The sequence below is a fragment of the Gorilla gorilla genome, chromosome 6, assembly GCF_029281585.2.
Source record: "Gorilla gorilla gorilla isolate KB3781 chromosome 6, NHGRI_mGorGor1-v2.1_pri, whole genome shotgun sequence".
In the NCBI taxonomy this organism is placed as follows: Eukaryota; Metazoa; Chordata; class Mammalia; order Primates; family Hominidae; genus Gorilla; species Gorilla gorilla.
This window is the reverse complement of record NC_073230.2, coordinates 11,502,877-11,527,748: the sequence shown is the minus strand read 5'-3', so window position 1 is coordinate 11,527,748 and position 24,872 is coordinate 11,502,877. Positions and strand designations below refer to the sequence as shown.

Below are 24,872 nucleotides of genomic sequence, written 5' to 3'. Positions count from 1 at the left end.
TGCTCTTGGTCTCTGGGCAGCACAGTCCCAGCACAGGCTTCTAGGACACACCCAGAGAGCATAAGCTTGCTTCACAGAACAATCAGGCACTTGAATTCCATGGCTCCCGCAGGCAGCTGAGAACGCTGCCACCACGGAGCGGAGATGCAGCTCAGCGCCAAACTGACCGCTCGCGTCAGGACGGGCAACTCACTCAACCTTGGGGTGCGGCTGCAGAATACCCAGGCAGGAGCCCCTGCCGGGACATGAGATGCCACAGGCAAAGCCCCCAGAGAGGGCTGACACAGAAGTGTCCTATATGTGGCTGACAGAGAAGAAGATTAAGTGGCTTGCTAGAAATCCTAGGTAATGTTTAGAAAAAAAAAAGGATGTCTGTTGGAGGCTGAGTTGTTCTGGGCCAGGCAGTGGGCAGCCACTGATACAACTTCTCTCAACTCGTCCTCCTGACAGCCCCTCAGTTGTAACTGAGGATCCCAGAGGTCTGCTGAGGCTCTTAGAGTGACTAAAATAGTAGAACAGGGGGCCCTGCCCAACCTCATCTGAGGCTAGAGCCTATGTTGCTTTTGTCAAACCAAGATTTTTTTTTTTTGAACTAAGATTTAAATTAAGCTTTAACCTAAAAGGTTTTTCAGAGACATTATAAAAATTTGCCCAGGCGCAGTGGCTCACGCCTGTAATCCCAGCACTTTGGGAGGTTGAGACAGGTGGATCACTTGAGGTCAGGAGTTTGAGACCAGCCTGGCCGACATGGCAAAACCCCATTTCTACTAAAAATACAAAAATTAGCCAGGTATGGTGGCACACACCTGTAATCCCAGCTACTCAGAAGGCTGAGGCAGGAAAACTGCTTGAACCCGGGAGGTGGAGGTTGCAGTGAGCCGAGATCGCGCCACCGCACTCCAGCCTGGGCGAGAGAGCAAGACTCTGTCTCATAAATCAATCAATAAATAAAATCATTAAAAACCCTAAAAAAGGTGAGCTGTCTCCCACAGAGAACCCCTCAAACCAGGAGAGGAGATCTCACTGCCCAGGGGCCTCTAAGGCTCAGCCCCCATCCCTCGTACAGCTCAGAACCTCCTCCGAAGTACCTGCCTCACAGTCTCCTCAGGGCTCTCACTGGAGGGCAGGGTGGGGAGGGGACAGAACATGGGATCTGGAGTCAGAAGACCCAGATCTCATCCTTGCGGCTCACAGCTGTGGGACGAGGGCTGAGACAGGCACGTGAGCCTCATAGTCACACCGCCTGGCTGTGTCTGAGAAGGCTGGCTGCACACAGGAGTGCTCAGTGCCATCTGCTGAATGAAGGAAAGGTCACCCACCCTCTCGGAGCCTCAGTTTCCTCATCTGTAAAATGGTCATAATATCAATATTGACCTTACCATGCTGCTATGAGAATTAAGCAAGACACACGCATGTGAACAAATGTGTCATAACATGACTGACTCTCATTGGTCAGAGACTCTGGACACCTACGAAGATCATGCGAGGAGAATAGATCTCAAACTACGGCTGCTGCCCACACAGTAAAGGCCCCCAGACCAGGCTGGCTCTCACTGGGGCAGTCCCAGTGCTGGGACTCTGCCACACGGCCAGGAAGACATTTCAGTTCCTCTCGAGAAGGCCGTGGGCACGGGTCCATGCTGTCAGCAGTTTGGTTTGAAGTGACAGCCACTTCTTTTTGTGAGGACAAACTTATCTTTTCCTTTTTTGAAGGACAGGCCTACTTACCAGTAATGATGCCATTTTTCTCCAGGGGCTCCTGCCAGCTGACCTTGAGAGATGTGTCCAAGATCTCTGTGAAACTCAGATGTCCCACAGCTCCTGGTTCTACCAATTAAAAGCAAAGTCATCTGTTAACACAATAGCCCAAATTTTCTTTTGATCAGATGTGTGGGGAAGGTTCTAACTATGGAAGGAAAGTGGTGAGCTGGGGCTGCAAAACCCTGCAGGAGACATCAGTGGAATGCAGAAGGAAGGAGGGTGTTCAAGGCTTCCTGGCTATCATCACACACATTATTTTCTCCAGCTTCATCCCAGCCACACAGGGCACTGGAGCTACTGGTGGCAGGAGATTTATACACAAACCATTCTCTGTCTTTCTCCTTGATCTAATCTGATTAGAACAATCAGGCTGGCTGTATTCTCAAGAGCAACTGCCTCCTCTGAGTGTTCCTCCATGGTGTATGCAGCCCCGTGTCTGGCTTGTGTGGGGGCCATCTGGAACCTTGTGCAAACCAGAAAAGGACCCTGGGCCCAGGGGCAGGCTCACCTGCCAACCTGGTCCAGAACTCCAGGCTCCAAACCCAATCGGTATCCTGAAGGATTCCAGAGGGGCAAGGCAGTGGCCTGAGAAAGTCCCAGCAAAAACAAATTCCTTTCCCAGGAGCTTCTGTGCCCTGCGGTCCCCTTGCTAACACGGGCAGGCAGAGCCGCAGAGTTACGCTTGAACGCTGGCGTCCAAGCTGGGTGTCAGACCTGGCTGAGCTACTTGCTGCCTATGAAATTACACTCTCAACACCTTAGTCTGTTAATGTGTGAAACAGGGAAAATAAAAATAACTCAGTGAGACAATTATGAGAATAAAATGTAATAAAAAATGAAAACACGAGGATGTCCCGGGCACCATGAAAATGTTCCATGATCATCAGCTGCTGTCATGATGATGAACCTCTCATCAGAATATAAACTCATTCATTCCTAGGATCAGAGGATGCCACCCCAGAGAAAAGACCTGAGAGTCTAAAACATGAGTTAAAAATCCAAGATGCAGGTGCAGCTCAGCAAAGCAAACTGCTTGAGGATGTGCGGCCACAGGCGGAGAGCTCCGCCCCACATGCAGATGGACCACCTGCCTGCGACTCAGGGACAGCAGGGCCCACAGCAAGTCGCTGCTGGCCGGACAGCAGGGACATTTGGCAGTTCTGACCCACATCTCTTGCACCAGCTCACCCAGGTTTAGAGCCTTTTAGTGTTCCCATAGCACGTCCCATCGGTCCCATCAGGGCCAGCCCACACTGTGTGGTGATGGGGAGGGAGGAGAGGATGCCTGGCTATCTGGAGGAGATAGGTGGATGTCGTGATGGTGATGTTCTCCCGGATGCCGTTACTCCCAAGCCCTGCCATGTGCCTGCCATGGTCTCTCTATAGCCATAGCTGCTGTGCAAGGCATGAGGAGCAGATGGAAATGGAAACGCTTTTGGGGAGGCTGGCGTCTTACGAGCAAATGGAGGGAAGGATGAGGGGAAGAGAGACAGTGCACTCACACTCCCTAAGTCAGGCACCACAGGCACCTGTGCGGTGCCTGAAAGTGCCCCTCCATCCATTGCTCTCAGCAGCAAACACAAACACAGCTGCCCGGGTTGGCCCTGCTTCCCAGCTTGCCATTGAGAGCCCTACCTCCTCTCTGACAATGCCCCCATGCTTACCCCTCCAGATACCCATTCAGGAGAAACATAGCGACAAAGCCAGGGAGGAGGAAAGGGTAGTTCAAAGGCAGAACTGGGGAAAAGGGAGGAAAAGAATGATGGAGAAGAGACGAGACATCCGTCCGTTTCTGTATGTATCAGTTGAGTACACCCTCCACGCCAGGCAGGGAACACTAGTTCCTACTGAAAGCTCCACGCCACACGACTCCCCTAGTGAACCTGCTGGATGGCGCCACATTCAAATCTTTTTAGTAATAAAAAATGCAAGTCTTTCAGTTTAAAATAGGAGAGCATGAAGTCAAGGGTGTCAGCTGTCCTGAAAGAGTATCCAGGATTCCTACAGAGAAGTCTCACCCCTGCAAAGTCCCTGTTCTGGTTACTGCCAGCCTCACTTGCACAAACATTAGATTTTTAGGGTGAATTCCATACCGAGCACTGAGTTGGTACTTGGACAAAGCCTTCTAACACAAGTTGTAATTTTTTAAAAATGGTAACAGCCTCAAAAAAAAAAAAACAAAAAACAAAAAACAACCACTCATCTGGGTGAAACTTTGAAAAGACTTTTCACAGATAAGCTCAAATGCTCTGACAAATTTCACTTTCCTAGTGTGGAAGATGGTAAAATAGAATGGCTGTCAAGACCATCTCATCCTCCCACAATTGTGAGCCTCCAGAAAGACATTCTGACAGATTTTTGCACTGACTTGTTCTTTTTTTCAATCGATGGAGAAGGAAAGAAAGCTTTTTGCTCCTTTTATATTCTCAGTGTTTCTGCTTCCTGGATTCCTGCCCAAAGATGCTGTCCTCTAGCTCTGCTGGAATCAGCTGGCGATGTCTCAGCTTAAAATTTATATTCTATTTCCTCTTTACTGCTACCCTCTCCCAACAACGTCTCATTTCCTCGGAGCTTTGGGAAAGAAGTCCTGCTGGGTGTGGAACTAACTACAGCACCATCAGCTAGAGAGAAAAGGAGGCCGTTTCTCCAGCACCCAAGAGTCTGAAGCTTTCTTTACTTTCTTTTTTATTGATACATAATACTTGTACACATTTCTATGGTACAGGTGACGTTTTGTTACAGGCACTGACTGTGTAACGGCCAAGTTAGGGTGTTCAGAGTGCCTATGGCCTGGAGTATTTATCATTCCTATGTGTTGTGAACATTCGAAATCCTCTTTCCTTGGTATTTTGAAATATACATCATTGTTAGCTGTAGTCACTCTACTGTGCCAAGGAGCACTGGAACTTACTCCTTCTGTTTAACTGAATGTTTATACCCATCAACTAACCTCTTTCTCCCCACCACCCTGCTCCACCGACACACCCCTCCCAGCCTCTAGTATCTTTCATTCTACTCTCTTATCTCCATGAGATTGGCCTTTTAAGCTACTACTTATGAGTGAGAGCTTGTGATATTTGTTTTCCTGAGGGCATTGATGTAATGCCCTCCAGTTCCCTGCATGTTGCTGCAAATGACAGGATTTCATTCTTTCTTGTGGCTGAATAGGATTCCACTGTGTATATACACCACATTTTCTTATCCGTTGGTCTACTGATGGACGCTTGGGTTGATTCCATATCTTGGCTACTGTGAATGGTGCTGCAGTAAGAATGGGGTATGGGTATCCTTTGATGCACTGATTCCTTTCCTATGGATAAATACCCAATAGTGGGATTGCTGGCTCATAGGGTAGTTCTATTTTTAGTTTTTTGAAAACTTATACTGTTTTCCATTGTGGCTGTACTAATTTACATCATCACCAACAGTGTATTAGAGTTCCCTGTTCTCCATATGATTGTCAGCATTTTTTATGTCTTTTTAATTCTAGTGATTCTGACTGGGATAAAATGGTATCTCATTGTGGTTTTGATTAGCATGTCCTTGATGATTAGTGATACTGGGCATTTTTTCATAGACATACTGACCATCTGTATGTCTGCTTTTGACAAGGGTTTATTCATGTCCCTTGCCCACTTTTTAAATGAGATTTTTTTAACTGTTGAGCTGAGTTCTTTGTATATTTTAGATATTAATCCCTTACCAGATGAATAGTTTGCAAATATTTTCTCCCATTCAACAGGCTGTCTCTTCACCCTGTTTACCATTTCCTTTGCTGTACAGAAGTTTTTAAGTTTGATATAGTCCCATTTGTCTATTTTTGGTTTTGTTGCCTGTGCTTTTGAGATCTTAGCCATAAAATCTTTGCCTACACTAATGTCCTGAAGTGTTTCCCGTGTTTTATTTTAGTAGTTTTATAATTTCAAGTGTTACATTTAAGTCTTTAATCCATCTTGAGTTATTTTTTAATTTCGATCTTCTGCATATGGATATCCAATTTTCCTAGCACCAATTACTGAAGGTATCCTGGCACCTTTATCGAAAATCAGTTGGTTGTAAATATATGGATATATTTCTGGGTGCTCTATTCTGTTCCATTGGTCTATGTGTCTGTTGTTAACGCCAATACCATGCCATGCTGTTTTGGTTATTATAGACTTGTCATATATTTCAAAGATAGGTAGTGTGATTCCTCCAGTTTCGTTATTTTTGCTATGGATTGCTTTGGCTATTTGGGCTCTTTTTGGGTTCCACAAGAATTTACGGGTTTTTTTTTTTTTTTTGCTATTTCTGTGAAAATGACACTGGTATTTTGATAGAGATTGCATTGAGTCATTAGATTCATTTGGGGAGTATGGTCATTTTAATAATGCTAACTTTTCTGATCCATGAGCATGGGATGTCTTTCTATTTATTTGTGTCTTCTTCAGCTTCTTAGTTTCTTTCATCAATGTTTTGTATTTTTCTTTGTAGAGATCTTTCACCTCCTTGGTTAAATTAATTCCTAGATATGTTTTTCTTTTATAGCTATTGTAAATGGAATCAACTTCTTGATTTCTTCCTCAGCTAGTTCATTATTGGTTTATAGAAATGCTACTGATTTTTGTGTGTTGCTATTGTATCCTGCAACCTCACCGAATTTATTTATCAGATATAGGAGTTTTTTGGTGGAGTCTAGGTTTGTTTAGACACAAGATCATGTCATCTGCAAAGAGAACAATCTGACTTCCTCTTTTCCAACTTAGATGCCTTTTATTCCTTTCTTTTGCCTGACTGCTGTGGCTAGGACTTCCAGTACTACAAACAGGTGTGATGAAAGTGGGCATCTTTGTCTTGTTCCAGTTATCAGAGGAAAGGATTTCAGCTTTTCCCCATTCAGTGTGATGTTAGCTGTGGGTTTTTCGTATATAGACTTTATCATATTGAGGTATGTTTCTACTATGCCTGGTTTGTTGAGAGTTTTTATTATAAAGGGATGTTAAATTTTATTAAATGCTTTTTATGCATCTGTTGAGATGATCACATGGTTTTTGTCTTTTATTATGTTGGAGTGATGTATCACATTTATGGATATGTATATGTTGAACCATCCTTGCATCCCTGGGATAAATCTCACATGAGCATGGTGTATTATATTTCTGACGTGCTGTTGGATTCAGTTTGCTAGTATTTTTGCTGAGGATTTTTGTGTCTATGTTCATCAGGGATAATGGACTGTAGTTTTTTGTTGTTATGTCCTGGTCTGGTTTTGGTATCTGGGTAACACTGACTTCATAAAATGAGTTAGAAAGAATTTCCTCTTCTTTAATTTTTTGGAATAGTTTGAGGAGAATTGGTATTAGTTCTTCCTTGAAAGTCTGGTAGAATTTGTCAGTGAAACCACTTGGCCCTGGGTTTTTCTTTGTAGGGAAAGTTATTACTGATTCAATCTCATTACCCATTATTAATCTGTTCAGATTTTATGTTTCTTTCTGATTCAATCTTGGTAGGTTGTATGTGTTCAGGAATTTATCCATTTCTCCTAGGTTTTCCAATTTGTTAGTGTATAGTTGTTAGTAAGAGTCTCAAATGATATTTTGTATTTCTGTGGTATCAGTTATAATGTCTCCTTTTGCATTTCTGATTTTGTTTCCTTAGGTAATCTGTCTTTTATTCTTCTTAAGTCTAGCTAGCAGTTTATTGATTTTGTGTATCTTCCCTAAAACTGAGTTTTGTTTAACCATTTGTATTGTTTTTATTATTATTATTATTATACTTTAAGTTTTAGGGTACACGTGCACAATGTGCAGGTTAGTTACATATGTATACATGTGCCATGCTGGTGTGCTGCACCCATTAACTCGTCATTTAGCATTAGGTATATCTCCTAGTGCTATCCCTCCCCTCTCCCCCCACCCCACAACAGTCCGCAGAGTGTGATGTTCCCCTTCCTGTGTCCATGTGTTCTCATTGTTCAATTCCCACCTATGAGTGAGAATATGCGGTGTTTGGCTTTTGTTCTTGCGATAGTTTACTGAGAATGATGATTTCCAATTGCATCCATGTCCTTACAAAGGACATGAATTCATCATTTTTTATGGCTGCATAGTATTCCATGGTGTATATGTGCCACATTTTCTTAATCCAGTCTATCACTGTTGGACATTTTGGTTGGTTCCAAGTCTTTGCTATTGTGAACAGTGCCGTAATAAACATACATGTGCATGTGTCTTTATAGCAGCATGATTTATAGTCCTTTGGGTATATACCCAGTAATGGGATGGCTGGATCAAATGGTATTTCTAGTTCTAGATCCCTGAGGAATCGCCACACTGACTTCCACAATGGTTGAACTAGTTTACAGTCCCACCAACAGTGTAAAAGTGTTCCCATTTCTCCACATCCTCTCCAGCACCTGTTGTTTCCTGACTTTTTAATGATTGCCATTCTAACTGGTGTGAGATGGTATCTCATTGTGGTTTTGATTTGCATTTCTCTGATGGCCAGTGATGGTGAGCATTTTTTCATGTGTTTTCAAGGGACGTGAAGGACCTCTTCAAGGAGAACTACAAACCACTGCTCAAGGAAATAAAAGAGGATACAAACAAATGGAAGAACATTCCATGCTCATGGGTAGGAAGAATCAATATCATGAAAATGGCCATACTGCCCAAGGTAATTTACAGATTCAATGCCATCCCCATCAAGCTACCAATGACTTTCTTCACAGAATTGGAAAAAACTACTTTAAAGTTTATATGGAACCAAAAAAGAGCCCACATTGCCAAGTCAATCCTAAGCCAAAAGAACAAAGCTGGAAGCATCACGCTACCTGACTTCAAACTATAGTACAAGGCTACAGTATCCAAAACAGCATGGTACTGGTACCAAAACAGAGATATAGATCAACGGAACAGAACAGATCCCTCCGAAATAACACCACATATCTACAACTATCTGATCTTTGACAAACCTGAGAAAAACAAGCAATGGGGAAAGGACTCCCTATTTAATAAATGGTGCTGGGAAAACTGGCTAGCCATATGTAGAAAGCTGAAACTGGATCCCCTCCTTATACAAGAATTAATTCAAGATGGATTAAAGACTTAAACGTTAGACCTAAAACCATATAAACCCTAGAAGAAAACTTAGGCATTACCATTCAGGACATAGGCATGGGCAAGGACTTCATGTCTAAAACACCAAAAGCAATGGCAACAAAAGCCAAAATTGACAAATGGGATCTAATTAAACTAAAGAGCTTCTGCACAGCAAAAGAAACTACCATCAGAGTGAACAGGCAACCTACAAAATGGGAGAAAATTTTTGCAACCTACTCATCTGACAAAGGGCTAATATCCAGAATCTACAATGAACTCAAACAAATTTACAAGAAAAAAACAAACAACCCCATCAAAAAGTGGGCAAAGGACACGAACAGACACTTCTCAAAAGAAGACATTTATGCAGACAAAAAACACATGTATTGTTTTTAAGTCTTTGTTTCATTAGGTCTGCTCTGATCTTTATTATTTCTTTCCTTCTACTAATTTTGGGTTTGGTTTGTCCTTGAGGTGTATCACTAGATTGTTTGAAATCTTTCTACTTTTTCCTGATGTAGGCATTTATTGTAGGCTCTTAGCATCACTTTTGCTGTATCCTGTAGGTTTCTGTATGTCATATTTCAATTTTCATTTGTTTCAAGAAATTTCTGTCCGGGCGCGGTGGCTCACGCCTGTAATCCCAGCACTTTGGAAGGCCGAGGCGGGCAGATCATGAGGTCAGGAGATCGAGACCATCCTGGCTAACATGGTGAAACCCCGTCTCTACTAAAAAATACAAAAAAGTTAGCTAGATGTGGTGGTGGGCGCCTGTAATTCCAGCTACTGAGGAGGCTGAAGCAGGAGAATGGCGTGAACCTGGGAGGCGGAGCTTGCAGTGAGCTGAGACTGCGCCACTGCACTCCAGCCTGGGCGACAGAGCAAGACTCCATCTCAAAAAAAAAAAAAAAAAAGAAATTTTTAAATTTCCTCCTTAATTTCTTCTTTGACCCAAAGGTCATTCAGGAGCATGCTATTTAATTTCCATGTATTTGTACAGACTCCAAAGTTCCTCATTATTGATTTCCAGTTTTATTCCATTGTGGTCTAAGAAGATATTGATAGAATTTTAGTCTTTTAAAAGTTGTTGAGATTTGCTTTGTGTCCTAACATATGGTCTATCTTGGAGAATGTTACATGTACTGATGAAAAGAATGTGCATTCTGTAGCTACTAGATGAAATGTTCTGTAAATGTCTGTTAGGTCCATTTAGTCTAAAGCGCAGTTTAAATCCAATGTTTCTTTGTTATTTTTCTGTCAAGATGACCTGTCTAATGCTGAGAGGGGGATGTTAGAGTCCCCAAGTATTATTGTATTGCTGTCTCTCCCTGTAGATCTAATAATATTTGCTTTATATATCTGAGTGCTGCAGTGTTTGGTCTATATATGTTTAGAATTGTTATATCCTCTTGTTGAATTCATAACTTTATCATTACACAATAACCTTCTTCGTCTCTTTTTACTGTTTTTTACTTAAAGTATTTTATCTAAGCGTACCTACTCCTGTTCACTTTTGCTTTCTGTTTGCACAAAATCTCTTTTTCCATCTCTTTACTTTCAGTCTACATGTGTCTTTACAAGCGAGCTGAGTTTCTTGTACACAGCCTATAGTTGGGTCATGGTTTGTTTTTGTTTTCGTTTTTGTTTTTATCCATTCAGCCAGTCTATCTTTTTGGATACTTTAATCCATTTAAATTTAAGGTTACTATTGATATGTCAGGGCTTATTCTAGTAATTATTAATTGATTGCTGGTTGGTTTATATATCCTTTGTTCCCTTCCTTCTCTCTTATTGTTTATTTTTGAGGTTTGGTGGTTTTCTGTAGTGGTAACATTTGGGTCCTTTCTCTTCCTTATTTGTGTGTTTGCTCTACCAATGGGTTTTATACGTTTGTACATTTTCATGATGGTAGATATTGTTCTTTCACTTCAGGTGTGAAATTCATTAAGCATTTCTTGTAGGGCCAGTCCAGTGGAGATGAATTCCCTCAGCTTTTACTTATCTAGGAAATACTTTATTTCTCTTTCATTTGTGAAGGATAACTTTTATGCATATAGTACTCTTGGCTGACAAGTTATTTTTTTTCCCCAGTACTTTGAATATATCATCCCATTTTTTTCTTGGCATGTAAGGTTTCTGCTGATAAATGCACTGTTAGTCTGATGGGGGTTCTCTTATAAGTGAGTAGATGCTTTTCTTTTGGTGTTTTTGGAATTCTGTCTTCAACTTTTGATAATTTGACTATAATGTGCCATGGAGAAGACCTTTCTGAATAGTATCTATTTATTTGTGGATCTCTGAGCCTCCCATATCTGGATGTCTAAATCTCTTGCTAGACTTGGGTTTCAGCCATTATTTTGTTAAATCAGGTTTGTATCCCTTTGGTTTTCTTTTCACCTTCTGGGACATCAAAAATTCAAATACTCATTCCTTTATGGTGACTCATATATCACATAGTCTTTATTCAACTTTAAATTCTGAAATTCCTTCTGCTGTCTCATCTAGTCTACTGCTGAAGCTTACTATTGTATTTTTAAATTTCAGTCAATGAATTAATTAGTTCCTGGATATCTGTTCAGTTCTTTTTTATAATATTTATCTCTTTGGTAAATTTCTCATTCATGTATTGAAATGTTTTTTGGATTATTTTGTATTATTTATCTGTGTCTCTTTTATCTGACTTTCCTTAATATCATTATTTTTTATTTTTTTCTGGGATTTCATAATTTCTTTTTCATTGGAATCTGTTGCTAGAGAATTACCATGTTCCTTTGGAAGTGTTATACTTCCTTGCATTTTCATATTTCTTGTGTCCTTATGTTGATATCTGCATATCTGGTGTAACAGTTGCTTCTTCTAATTTTTTGGATTTGCTTTCATAAAGGAGGGCTTTTTCCTGAAGATGTATCTGTGGTGTTGATTGGATAGGGTACTTTGGCTTTGATTCTGGATGAAGCAGTAGTGTAGTCTCCATATAATTTATTTGGCTGTAAACAGCATCAGTGGTGTCTGTGATTTCCTCAGTGGCTTAGGGTGTGGTTGTTAGTAGAGGCTGTGGTAAAGTTTTGCTGGGGACATGGACACCAGGTGGGCCAATCCTTGGGCCCCAGTGGTGGCAGCAGTGGGCTGAGTGTGCCTGTCCTTACATCCCAGAGTGATCCAGACAGGCTCATTCTTGGCATTCTAGGTGGGTTGCTCAGGTGCTGGCAATGGCTGCAGGGGGCCAAGCAGGTGGGTGGGTTCTCAAGGCCCCGGACAGCAGGCATGCTATAGGCAGTGACAGTAGCAGTGGTGGGACAATCCCCTGGCTCCTTAGCAGTCTGCACTGGTATTGCTGGTGGCTGTGACAGGCTGAGCAGGCCAGTCCCCAGGCCCAGGGGTGGTGTGTAGGAATGGGTGCCAGCTGTGATGGTGCAGCAGGTTGGGTGGGCCCGACTTCAGGTCCCCAGGAGAAGTACTCAGGTGCTCATAGTGGTGGACAGGGCAGGGTGAGCCCAGGGCCCTGGATAGTGTTGCTCATACTGGGGGAGGCAGAGCAAGCCGAGCAGGCCTGTCCTCAGGACCCCTGGTTGTGTGTGCAGTTGCTGGCTGTGGTCAGCAGGGGTGGGGTGACCCCCAGGTTCCTGGCAGAACACTTGGTAGGGCTGGCAATGGCTGCACTGCGGCCCTGCTGCTGGGGAGGTGTGCTTCAGATCCAGGTGGCAACTGTGGGTGGGAGAGTCTGACCTCAGGGTGCCTGGAAGCGAAGTCTGTCCTCAACATGAGTGAAAATGCCCAGCAGCCCCACCACTGGGGGTCACTGCCAATGGCTTGTGCTTTGCCTCTGGTGGCAGCAGCCAGCAGTGGTGGTGGTTGTGGGCAGGGGATGTCAGTGGGGCTGCAGAATATGGAGATGCAGAGGCTGTCGGGAGCCGGGGCGGAATGGTCTGTCAGGACCCGGGGCAGAATGGTCTGTCGGGACCCGGGGCGGAATGGTCTGGTGGGACCCACGGTGGAATGTTCTGGTGGGGCTGGGCTCTTTGAGCAGCACCGCACAGTAGCTGCTCTGGGCTCGGGCATGTGGGCTCCCTCTCTGGAGCAAGACATCACACGGTCTCCCTGTGAGAGTCTCCCTACGTGAGTCTTGGGCCTGTGAGTTTTGAGGGGCTTTCCTGTGGCTCGGATTGCAGGAGTCTGTGGTGGGAATGTGGACCACAGGGGTCTCTCGCTTTCCCTTTTCCCACAGTGGGGAACCTCTCTGGGTTACCAGCCGATCTCAGTCCTGGAGGAGCTGCTGCACTTCACCTTCCTCCTTGCCACAGGTGCTTCCTGTCACTTCTCTATTGAATTCCAGCTTCTCTCTTGGATCTATTTGAAGTGTGGTTACCTACTTGCTGTTCTTGTTCTTCTTTATGAAGGAGGCCAGTACCAGGTGACTGTGGTCAGCTGGCCCCTGAAGCCCCTCTCATTCAGGCTCCAAACTTTCCTTTTAAAAGCTACACCCCCCAGAGGTGACTTCAACCCTACCTTCAGTCTTTTAATGTGATATTTGACATTTACGAAGATGTGTTATTATCCTAAATAGGATAAACAGGCTCCCTGCCTACCAAAAAATGATTCAGTTAGAAAATTCTAAAAAATAAAAAAAAAAAAAATTGAGATTATTTCCAGTTTTCTCTGAGACATAAAATTTACAATTGAAAAGCAGAAATAGACATTTTTTAAAAATCATTCAATGAACATTCACCAAGACTGACCATATCGTAGGCCATTAAACGAACTTCAACAAATATAAAATAACTAAAATTATATGAAGTGTGTTCTCTGATCATAATGGAATCAAATTAGATTATCAGTAGCAGAAAGACAATAGAATCTCCAAACACATGGAAATTGAACAGCACACTTCCAATTAATTCATGGGTCACAGAGAGTATCTCAAAGGAAATAAAAATACAGAGAATTGGATGAAAATGAAAGCACAGAGTGTCAAAACATCTGGGATGCAGCTAAAGCATCATGGAAGCAGAAATGTACAGCACTAAACGCTCACACTGGAAACAAGGAAAGGCCTTCAACCAATAACCAACATGGCTACCTCAAGAAAGCAGAAAAGGGAGAGCAAAATACACTCAAAGCAAGCAGAGGAAGGAAATTATAAAGAGCAGAAATCAATAAAGTTGAAAATGAAGGAGACCATGAAGAAGAGGAGACCTGGAACAAGAGGCTGGTTCTAAAAAAACAAAAAACAAAAACAACAACAACAACAAAAACAAACAAAACAAACGAAGCAAAATTGAAGAACCTCCAGGAAGAATGACAACATTAAGAAGCCAGAAGAACCAATCATCAATATCAGGAATAAAAAACAGGACATCACTACAAATCCTGCAACCGTTAAGAAGGTGGTGCTGCAAACATTTTCATACAAATCTGAACTCTTAGAGGATCAACTCCTTGAAAACCATCAACTCCCAAAACTCAGCCAAGATGAAACAGACAACCTGGATAGTCCTAAAACCATTTATAAATTGCATTTATATTAAAAAGATTCCTAGAAAAAATTCTTCAGTCCCGGAGAGTTTCACTGGAAAATTCTACCAAACATTTAAAGAGAAATTGACACCAATTTTACACAATCTCTTCCAGAACGTAGAAGTGGGAATACTTCTAAACATATTTCATGGGACCATATTACTCTGATACCAACACCAGACAAAGATAACATACAAAAAAAGACAACTACAGATTAATATCTCTCATGAACTTACATGCAAAAGTCCTTCGCCAAGTGCTAGCAAAGTCAATCCAACAGTATATGAAAAGAATTATACACTGTGACCAAGTTGAATTTAAGTACACAAAGCTGGTTTGACATTTGCAAATCAGTCAATGTAATCTAACAGATCAACAAGCTAAGAAGAAAAACCAGATGATCATGTCAAATGATGCAGTAAGAGCACGTGAAAAAAAGTAAGATTTATTTATGTCAAAAACTCTGAACCAATTAGCAATAGTGAGGAATAACTTCAACTTGATTAAAAAAAAAATCCTTAACAGTGAACGACTGAGTGTTTTCCCTCTCAGGTGAGAAGCAGGCAAGGATGTCTGGTCTCATCACTCTTATTCAGCATAGTACTAGAAATCCTAGACACTGCAAATCATGCAAAAAAAGGAAATGAAAGGCATACAGGTTAGAAAGGAAGAGCCGCAGGAAGGTGGGTGCGGCTATAAAGGAACCCAGATGATTTTTGTGGCCTTAGAAACATTCAAGATCTTGATTATCGTGGTAGATACACAAACCTACACATGTGACAAATTGTACAGGACTAAACACACACATATGCACAAAAGAGAAAAAACAAAACTGGAGAAACCCAAATTGGATCTGTGAATTGTATCATCAGTGTCAATATCCTGGACGTGATGCAATACTATAGTTTCGCAAATGTCAGCTTGGCAGAAACTGGGCTAAATGTACACGGTCTCAATATTATTTCATATAATTGCATGTGAATCTGTAATGCTCTCAATAAAAATTTCAGTTAACCTTGGTGAGTGTGGTGGCTCATGCCTGTAATCCCAGCACTTTGGGAGGCTGAGGCGTGCGGATCACCTGAGGTCAGGAGTTCCAGAGCAGCCTGGCCAACATGGTGAAACCCCATCTCTATTAAAAATACAAAAAAATTGGCCAGACGTGGTGGCCGGTACCTGTAATCCCAGCTACTTGAGAGGCCAAGGCAGGAGAATTGCTTGAACCCTGGAGGCAGAGGTTGCAGTGAGCCAAGATTGCACCACTGCACTCCAGCCTGGGCAACAGAGCAAGATTCTGTCTCAAAAACAACAACAACAACAACAAAAAACCACCACCACCACCAACAACAAAAAACCCAAAAAAACAAACAAACAAAAAAAACAAAATCAGTTAAACAAAAGCAGAGAGCAGAGCAAAGGCAGAGTGTGGGAACAACTTCTGGGATCAATTCACAGCAGCAGCAGGGCTACTTTTCATTTCATCTTTTTTGTGAGGAGGGATTGATTGTTGGTCTCAGAGGGTCAAGAAATCCGTGTTCTATTCCTCCTGTGTCACTCATTTGACATAGACCTTGAGTCAATGGTGAGATTGTTCCAGGAGAGTGGCAAGGAGAAAGCTAGGCTGCCAAGGGTCAAGGAGAACATAAGGCGTTCAAGGTCAAAGCAATGGTTAGACTAAAAGGGAGTGGGGAGCCATCCCGGCAGCTCCAGGGGCAGCACAGTCAGGGAGCTGCCGATTTTGAGTGAGGGAGACCTGAACATATTTGTGGGAGGGAGGAGGGAAAGGATCCAATAGTAAAAAGATTGGAAGAAGTAATAGCGCCATGAAGACAGAGAGGGGAAGAAGGGAACAGGATGACGGAGGACCCTTAGAAAGGCCATACTGCATCGTTTGAGAGGAAAGGGGAGAGAGGCAAGCGTAAGGACATGGAAATAAAGGGTGAAGTAGGAAGGCAAGGAATCCGTCTTGGTGGCCTTGCCCTCTGCAAATGTCACCTGCTGGGAGTGCGGTAAGGCTGGGAGTCCAAAAACGGGAGCAGCACGGGGTGGAGCTGGCGACGGCCAAACTCTAGTAGAGACAAGTTCAGAAGGCTGAGCCCATCCAGCACTGGGGGAGAGACAAGCAGCAGCCCAGGGTGACTTAAAAAATAATTTTCCTAGTTTTTTTTTTTTTTTTTTTGAGACAGAGTCTCACTCTGTCACCCAGGCTGGAGTGCAGTGGCATGATCACGGCTCACTGCAACCTCTGCCTCCTGGGTTCAAGTGATTCTCCTGCCTCAGCCTCCCGAGTAGCTGGGATTACAGGCGCCTGCCACCATGCCTAGCTAATTTTTGTATTTTTCGTAACGACGGGGTTTCACCATCTTGGCGAGGCTGGTCTTGAACTCCTGACTTCGTGATCCAACTGCCTCAGCCTCCCAAAGTGCTGGGATTACAGGCATGAACCACTGCATGGCCCTAATTATTCTAGTTTTAACTTTCATTATAGAGGGAGTACAGACTCGTGGTAGAAATTAGAAAATGCAAAAAAATACAACGAAATATGCCAAAACTACTCATAATGATACCACATAGGGATAACAAGTCTTAAATTTGTGTGACATATTTCTTCCAAGGTCTTTTCTCTGTTCATATTTCATACAGTGTATTTTTATAAAATTTGGATCTCATAGTTTTGTATACTATTATTTCACAATGTTATATCATGACCATTTTTGCGCACAATTTTTGATCTTCAGAGTTTTGTTTTCTCAACAACTACAAAATATTTCTTATGTTGTCATTCTATACTTTTTCCCATTTCTCCCCATCTGGAACATCTGAATGCTTTTCACATTTTTTCCAACTATAAATAACTGTAACGAGCCGCCTTGTATATATATAAATCTTTGTGTGCATCTGTGATTATTTTCTCGGGGTAACTTCATTAGCTAACGTTTTCCAGATGCGTCAGCTGGCCTGCGAGCAGAGAAGGAGTGGCTTCGAACTGACCAGATGGAGGTAATGCAAACTCAGGGAGCTTAGAAGGGCGTGGGGAAAAGGACCCTGGGAGCGAGGGTCAGGGAAGAATGGGCTGGGTGGCGTCGGGCGGGGATCATGGAAGCAGGTGAGGGAATCAGAAATTGAACTCTAGGTGAAGAGCAAGTTCAGCAAGACCAAAGCTGTGGCCACACAGCTGGAACCTGATTCTCCACCCCCTGTCCCCAGAGCTCCTTCCTTGAGCCAAGGCCACCCTCCACTGTCCACGTGCCATCCTCTGCGAGGCATTATCAGTACTGATGCCTGATCTCCCTAGGTGAGCTGACTGCAAGCACTCCAAAAATCCGGGGCCTCCTCATGATCCACCTCTGCCTTTGCCTGATTCTGGAAGGCGCAGCGGTATACACCTCTTTGACAACTGACTTAAGAGACACGCAGAAAGGAATACTCACTGTCTTCCTGAGTCCAGACGAGCTGAGGTGTGCTGGGAGGCCCGTCCCCAGGGGTGGTGAAGCAAAGAACAGAAGTGAAGTAGGCGGTAAACTTCTTCAGGTTCGTTATGTGTCCATGGTGGACTCCGTGGAAATCTGGGGCAATAGTGACCACAGTGACAGCCTCAGGGGCATCTGCCGGCCATGCCAGAAGCTGAGATGGAACAGGGTGAAAAAGACAGCCTGTTTTCAATGGCATTTCTCCACACTCATGTCTGCAGCAGAATTTTATTTTGTCTTTAAAATGTAAAGTCATAAGAAAGTCCATAAATCCTGCATTTTATAATCACGCTTGAAAAAAGTTGAGATAAAAATATATTTTATAGGTTTTTGTATACAAGCATGTATATTTACATGTATTTTATACTTGTATATGTAAATAACTACTTAACTCATATTAGAATAATGGACACTCCCTCAAATCTTCACCCTCTCTTCACTTAAGAAGGTTAAAAAACATATATATAATGTATATTACATATATCCATATATAACATATATACATATATAGTATATATTATATATACATATATTATATACAACCTATATACTATATAACATATATAGTATATGTTATGTATACATATATAATATATACACATATATAATGTATAATATATACATATATAATATGTACATATTATACATATTATGTATAATATGTATACACATATAGTATACTATATACAACATACATAACATATATACATATAGTATACTATATACAACATACATAACATATACACATATAGTATACTATATATAACATATATAACATATATAGCATATATAACATACATAGTATATATAATATATACACATATATAATATATACATATAGTATATATGTATATATAATACATTATATATACTATATAATATATACCATATAGTATATATAATATATACCATATATAATATATACCATATAGTATATATAATATATACCATATAATATATACCATATAGTATATATAATATATACCATATAATATATACCATATAGTATATATAATATATACCATATAATATATACCATATAGTATATATAATATATACCATATAATATATACCCTATATTATATACCATATAGTATATATAATATATACCATATAATATATACCATATAGTATATATAATATATACCATATAATATATACCATATAGTATATATAATATATACCATATAATATATACCATATAGTATATATAATATATACCATATAATATATACCATATAGTATATATAATATATACCATATAATATATACCATATAGTATATATAATATATACCATATAATATATACCATATAGTATATATAATATATACCATATAATATATACCATATAGTATATATAATATATACCATAATATATACCATATAGTATATATAATATATACCATATAGTATATATAATATATACCATATAGTATATATAATATATACCATATAGTATATACCATATGGTATATATAATATATACCATATAGTATATACCATATAGTATATATAATATATACCATATAGTATATATAATATATACCATATAGTATATACCATATAGTATATATAATATATACCATATAGTATATACCATATAGTATATATAATATGTACCATATAGTATATACCATATAGTATATATAATATGTACCATATAGTATATACCATATAGTATATATAATATATACCATATAGTATATACCATATAGTATATATAATATATACCATATAGTATATACCATATAGTATATATAATATATACCATATAGTATATACCATATAGTATATATAATATATACCATATAATATATACCATATAGTACATATAATATATACCATATAGTATATATAATATATACCATATAATACATACCATATAGTATATATAATATATACCATATAATACATACCATATAGTATATATAATATCTACCATATAATACATACCATATAGTATATATAATATATACCATATAATACATACCATATAGTATATATAATATATACCATATAATACATACCATATAGTATATATAATATATACCATATAATACATACCATATAGTATATATAATATATACCATATAATACATACCATATAGTATATATAATATATACCATATAATACATACCATATAGTATATATAATATATACCATATAATACATACCATATAGTATATATAATATATACCATATAATACATACCATATAGTATATATAATATATACCATATAATACATACCATATAGTATATATAATATATACCATATAATACATACCATATAGTATATATAATATATACCATATAATACATACCATATAGTATATATAATATATACCATATAATACATACCATATAGTATATATAATATATACCATATAATACATACCATATAGTATATATAATATATACCATATAATACATACCATATAGTATATATAATATATACCATATAATACATACCATATAGTATATATAATATATACCATATAATACATACCATATAGTATATATAATATATACCATATAATACATACCATATAGTATATATAATATATACCATATAATATATACCATATAGTATATATAATATATACCATATAATATATACCATATAGTATATATAATATATACCATATAATATATACCATATAGTATATATAATATATACCATATAATATATAATATATATTTTAACAGTAAAGAATAAAGATGAAACCATCTGTTAATTCAGCTGAAACAGCACAATGAAACAAATACAAATATTTTTCTAGAAAGCACCTACTCTGTCTCAAAAAAGACATCCATGATTCAACAGCAATAATCTTAATTATTTATAATTTATATCACACTAGTTTCGTGAAAAGGATTTTAGGAGACTGCTTACAATTTTAAAGAAATACAGTCTATATCCACAACCTAAGGAAAGCGGGTTCATGTTTTGGCAGCATTACGTAGGTGTGTGACTTTTAATTCCTTTGGCACCAAACATTTCTAGGACTAATTGGGTCTGAAAGTTGACATGCTGCAGGATGCAAAGCGTATTTACACAGATCAAACTGACAACGAAGTCATCAAACGAACACTGCAGCCTTGCCAACAAGACTCGACAGGAGAGGCAAGAAGGCAAAAGCATCTTGCTTGATCAATATGATTTTCTTTCACAAAAGCTTCTGGCTTTGGATACTTCTGAGGGTAAACGAAAGGCAGGGAAAATTTAAAGCTACTTCTGCCTTTCTGGCAGACAAATCAGTGTTTTAGCAAGTTGAATCCAAATTGTGGGAAAAGAAAACCAAACCTTGTGTCTGAGGAAACTCACCCTCTGAATGTGAAATTACCAGGTATTGAGGAAACTAGATGGAATCCCTTCACTGTATAGAGCTTCCCCTGTCTATCGTCTATTAAAGACGATTAGTGGACCTATTGTAGCTAAAATCAAGGTGGGCTCCCAAATCCAATCAGGAGAAGCTGATCTGAAAGGGAGGATCAGCTGTGCTTTGTGATGGTGTATCCTGGTACATCAGTGAAGTTAACGCACTCTGGTAGCTAAAGACACAAGAAGTCGGATGATGGAAATTTGTCTGTGTCTAATTCAGTACGGGCGGGTAGCTGGAATCAACTGGTCTCAGTTCTTTAAACAGAACTCTCCCTGAAGTAGAAAGGGAGGAGAGAAAACTATCCTTTCTCCATGGAAATATCACTCACACCATTCCCTTTGCTCGGGGCATGTGTTCTCCTGAGAGGACCTCCTTCTGGGAAGAAGTAGTTTGTGCAAATATTCATTCTAATCACTGAGACACGTCTCCCACCCGCCATTTAAAAATGAATGGCCTTTCTCATAAGAAATTGCTCACTGATATATGAACCATCCTCTTGATAACTAGGAATTTGAATTTCTGAACCTGCAGAGCTGATGCCAAGACTTTGGATAAATGGTGGTCTCACCAAGGTCAAGACGCCCTGTATCTTAATGCAACCAGCTCTTGATACACAAGAGGGGCTGCCTCCAGCTGCGTCGCACTGTGGCTCCAGACAATGACAGCTGCCCACCGGCCCTGAACCCAGGCCACGTACCTTGTATCCCTGGTTGATGCCGTTGATAAACTGCTGAGGCGGAGGGTTCCACAGGAACTGAATGGTGGTGGAGTTCACGGCTTCCGTCTGCACGTTCTGCGGGGGCGCGGTGGGCACTGTGGCAGGGCAGTCATTGACGACAGCAGAACAAACGGCAGGAGGGACCATGGGGTGGAGAGACAGAAAGGAAACCCTTAGCTGCCATCATGCTCACAGGCAATTACTGCACTGAGACAGAGGAAGTGTGATGAATGTTTTGGGAAGCTTACAGTGGCATTACCAAGAAAGAGAATTGGGCTATTTTTCATTTTCTCTTGCAGAATTCTTTAAGGCATAGGCAGAAAGGTGGACCAGACCATCCTCTCATTCCACAGATGGGCCTTTCCTGTGGTTCCAAGACGGACGGCAAGCAAAGCTTTCTCTAATCTCTTTTTCAATGAACAGATATTTGAGATCAAGGCAAGGTTTCATCTAGAAATCCTCCCTCAATATATACCACTATGTTTCAAGCTAAATTGTTCATTACATTGAGGCGGGGGGGGGGGGGGGGGAACAAGCAAACAAAATCATCACCCTTCTCCCATATATGCTGTTGGAGGTTAAATTTCTCTTTGTCTGTCAATGGGGACAATCATTTTTGGATTTTCCACAGTTTGTTTCTCTCTTTTACAGAACAGCTACTGAACCCAATTATATACCTGCCAAATGACTGCCTTCAAGGCATGCCCTTTCTAGGGGACATGCTCGTGTAACTGTAAGAGGCAGATGCTCTGCAGAGCAGCAAACTCGTGAAGGGCAGATGCCTGCCTCTGGCCTGGGAGGGCTGGAGGGCCTCATCTGGACTGTGTTATGGGAGGAAGGGTGGCCTGTGAGGGGTAAGTTCTTGAGAAGGGCACGCTCAGCTGGGAGAGCCGTGGGAAAAGGCAAAGTGTTGCCAAGGAGCCTGGCGAGGATGGGTGCACAGGGAGCACGGGTGGACGAGGGGTGGGGGGAAGCAGGGTGCTGACAGTGCACGGGTCTCGCTGGGATTGTCTACCATGCCCAGCAGCATGGCTGATGACGCATACATAAGGCAATGGGGAACTGAAGGCCTTCCGGAAAGGGCAGTGGGCAGGGCTAGCTTCTTCAGGATGGGAACCCCAGTGGCCTGCAGGGAGGAGCCAAGCCTCTGGCTGCACCATCAAGGCTTCCACTGGGTGGAAGGAAGGTCCTGGTTCTTCAGGTGCTTGTTCTAAAAGTGAGGCACAGAAGCCTAAGGGATCCTGTGGATCCACGCAGAGAAACAAAAACGAGGGTCTTCTTGGCCAGAACACATGGGATCCCATGTGGTCCTGGTGAAAATCGCTACACTCTTCTCGGCTTCCTTCCCCAAAAGCCCGTCTCAGGCAGAGATGAAACAAACATAAACTTGGCCAAGCCCCTCAAGTCTTCTCTTCCCAGGCATGCAGGAGGACCCTCTGTCCCCATCCACTGCTGGTCATGGCTGTGATGCCCCTCGGCCCCCTCTCTAAGTCACCAGGAAACTGCCCTACTTGCCATCCTGTAAAATGTGTGGGTTAAAAATGGAAACAGGGCTTGCTGTGCCTGGGATGCCGAGCACTGGAAAGAACATCACATCCACCTAAGAACAAGAAAAGCTGAACAAAGCACAAAACAATCACTTTTCCAAAGCTGAACAAAGCACAAAACAATCACTTTTCCTGAGCCCATAAGACAGCTTAGGTTGCATACCAGCCAGGTGGTCGGAAACACAAGGAAAGATGGGCCTGTCCAAGGAGTCAGGATGGGTCCTGCTCACCCGTCACAGAGCGCGGGAGGAGGAGACAATGGAAATTCTGAAATTCACCCAAAATCCTCAGTGAATGGCCGAAGGCTGAATGTGGGCTACAAGAGAGGACAGAAGCTTTGGGAGCGCAGACACACAGCATCCAGATGAACAAAGGTGAGAACTATGCATATTTCATGGATGAATTCCACCAAGCATTTGAGGAATAAATTAAACCAATTCTAAAGCATTACCCTGATACCAAAATCAGAAAAAGCCTCTGAAGGAAAACTGTAGACCAATATCCGTCATGAACACAAGTTCAAAAAATCCTCAACAAAATATTAGAAAATAAAATTCAACAATATATAACAGTCATAGTCTAGCCTGATCAAGCAAGGTGTATCTTATACATGGAAGGCTGGCTCAAGATGTGAATAACAATCAAAGTAATTCATCACATCAACAGAATAAAATAGAAAAACATATGAACATCTTAATAGATTTAGGAAAAGCATTCGGCAAAATTTAATAATCAATTGTGATTTTTTAAAAAAGAAAAAACCCTCTCAGCAAAGTAGGAATTTAAAGGAACATTCTAAATTTTAAAAAGGGCACCTATAAAATGCCTACAGCTAATATCTCATTTAAGCTCTAAAAACATAAAATAGATACAAGTTTAACAAACTACATGCAATAGCTGTGCATGGAAAACTACAAAACACGAATGAAGGAAACCAAACACCTAAGTCAATACAGAATCATATCACATGGGTGCATTGGAAGAAAACACAGTAAAGAGGTCAATTCTCCCCAAACCAATCAATACAGTGAATAAAACCCCAATCTAAATCCCAGCTACACTGCACTCCAGCCTGGGTGACAGAGCAAGACCCGCTCTCAAAATAGAAAAAAAAAATCACAGCTAGATATCTCTTAGACATTGAAAAGGTGATTCTAAAATTTATATGGAAAAGCAAGGTAACTAGAATAGCCAAAGCAAGTCTGAAAAAAATTTGGATAACCTTTACAGTATGATTTCAAGACTAACTAGAAATCAATAGTAATTAAAACAGGTGTTACTGGAGAAGGGGTGGACACATTGATCAGAGAAGACAGGCAAGAAATTACTCACACATATATCACTGCTTTTCAATAAAAGCACAAAGAAAAGATAGTAATTTCAACAAATGGTGCTGG

At 40.6% G+C, this 24,872-nt stretch overlaps 1 protein-coding gene across 3 annotated transcripts in view; it reads right to left on the bottom strand.

Annotated features, from left to right (window-relative positions):
- The window catches only part of SDK1 (sidekick cell adhesion molecule 1), a 965,237-nt gene that overhangs the window by 195,604 nt on the left and 744,761 nt on the right, over nucleotides 1-24,872 (bottom strand). For all 3 annotated transcript variants that reach the window (XM_055346825.2, XM_055346826.2, XM_055346828.2), the window contains 3 exons: nucleotides 21,908-22,023; nucleotides 17,786-17,978; nucleotides 1,729-1,827 (listed from right to left, as the gene is read on the bottom strand). In XM_055346825.2, coding sequence (XP_055202800.1) covers nucleotides 1,729-1,827; nucleotides 17,786-17,978; nucleotides 21,908-22,023 — 408 coding nt within the window. The remainder of the gene's footprint in view (nucleotides 1-1,728; nucleotides 1,828-17,785; nucleotides 17,979-21,907; nucleotides 22,024-24,872) is intronic.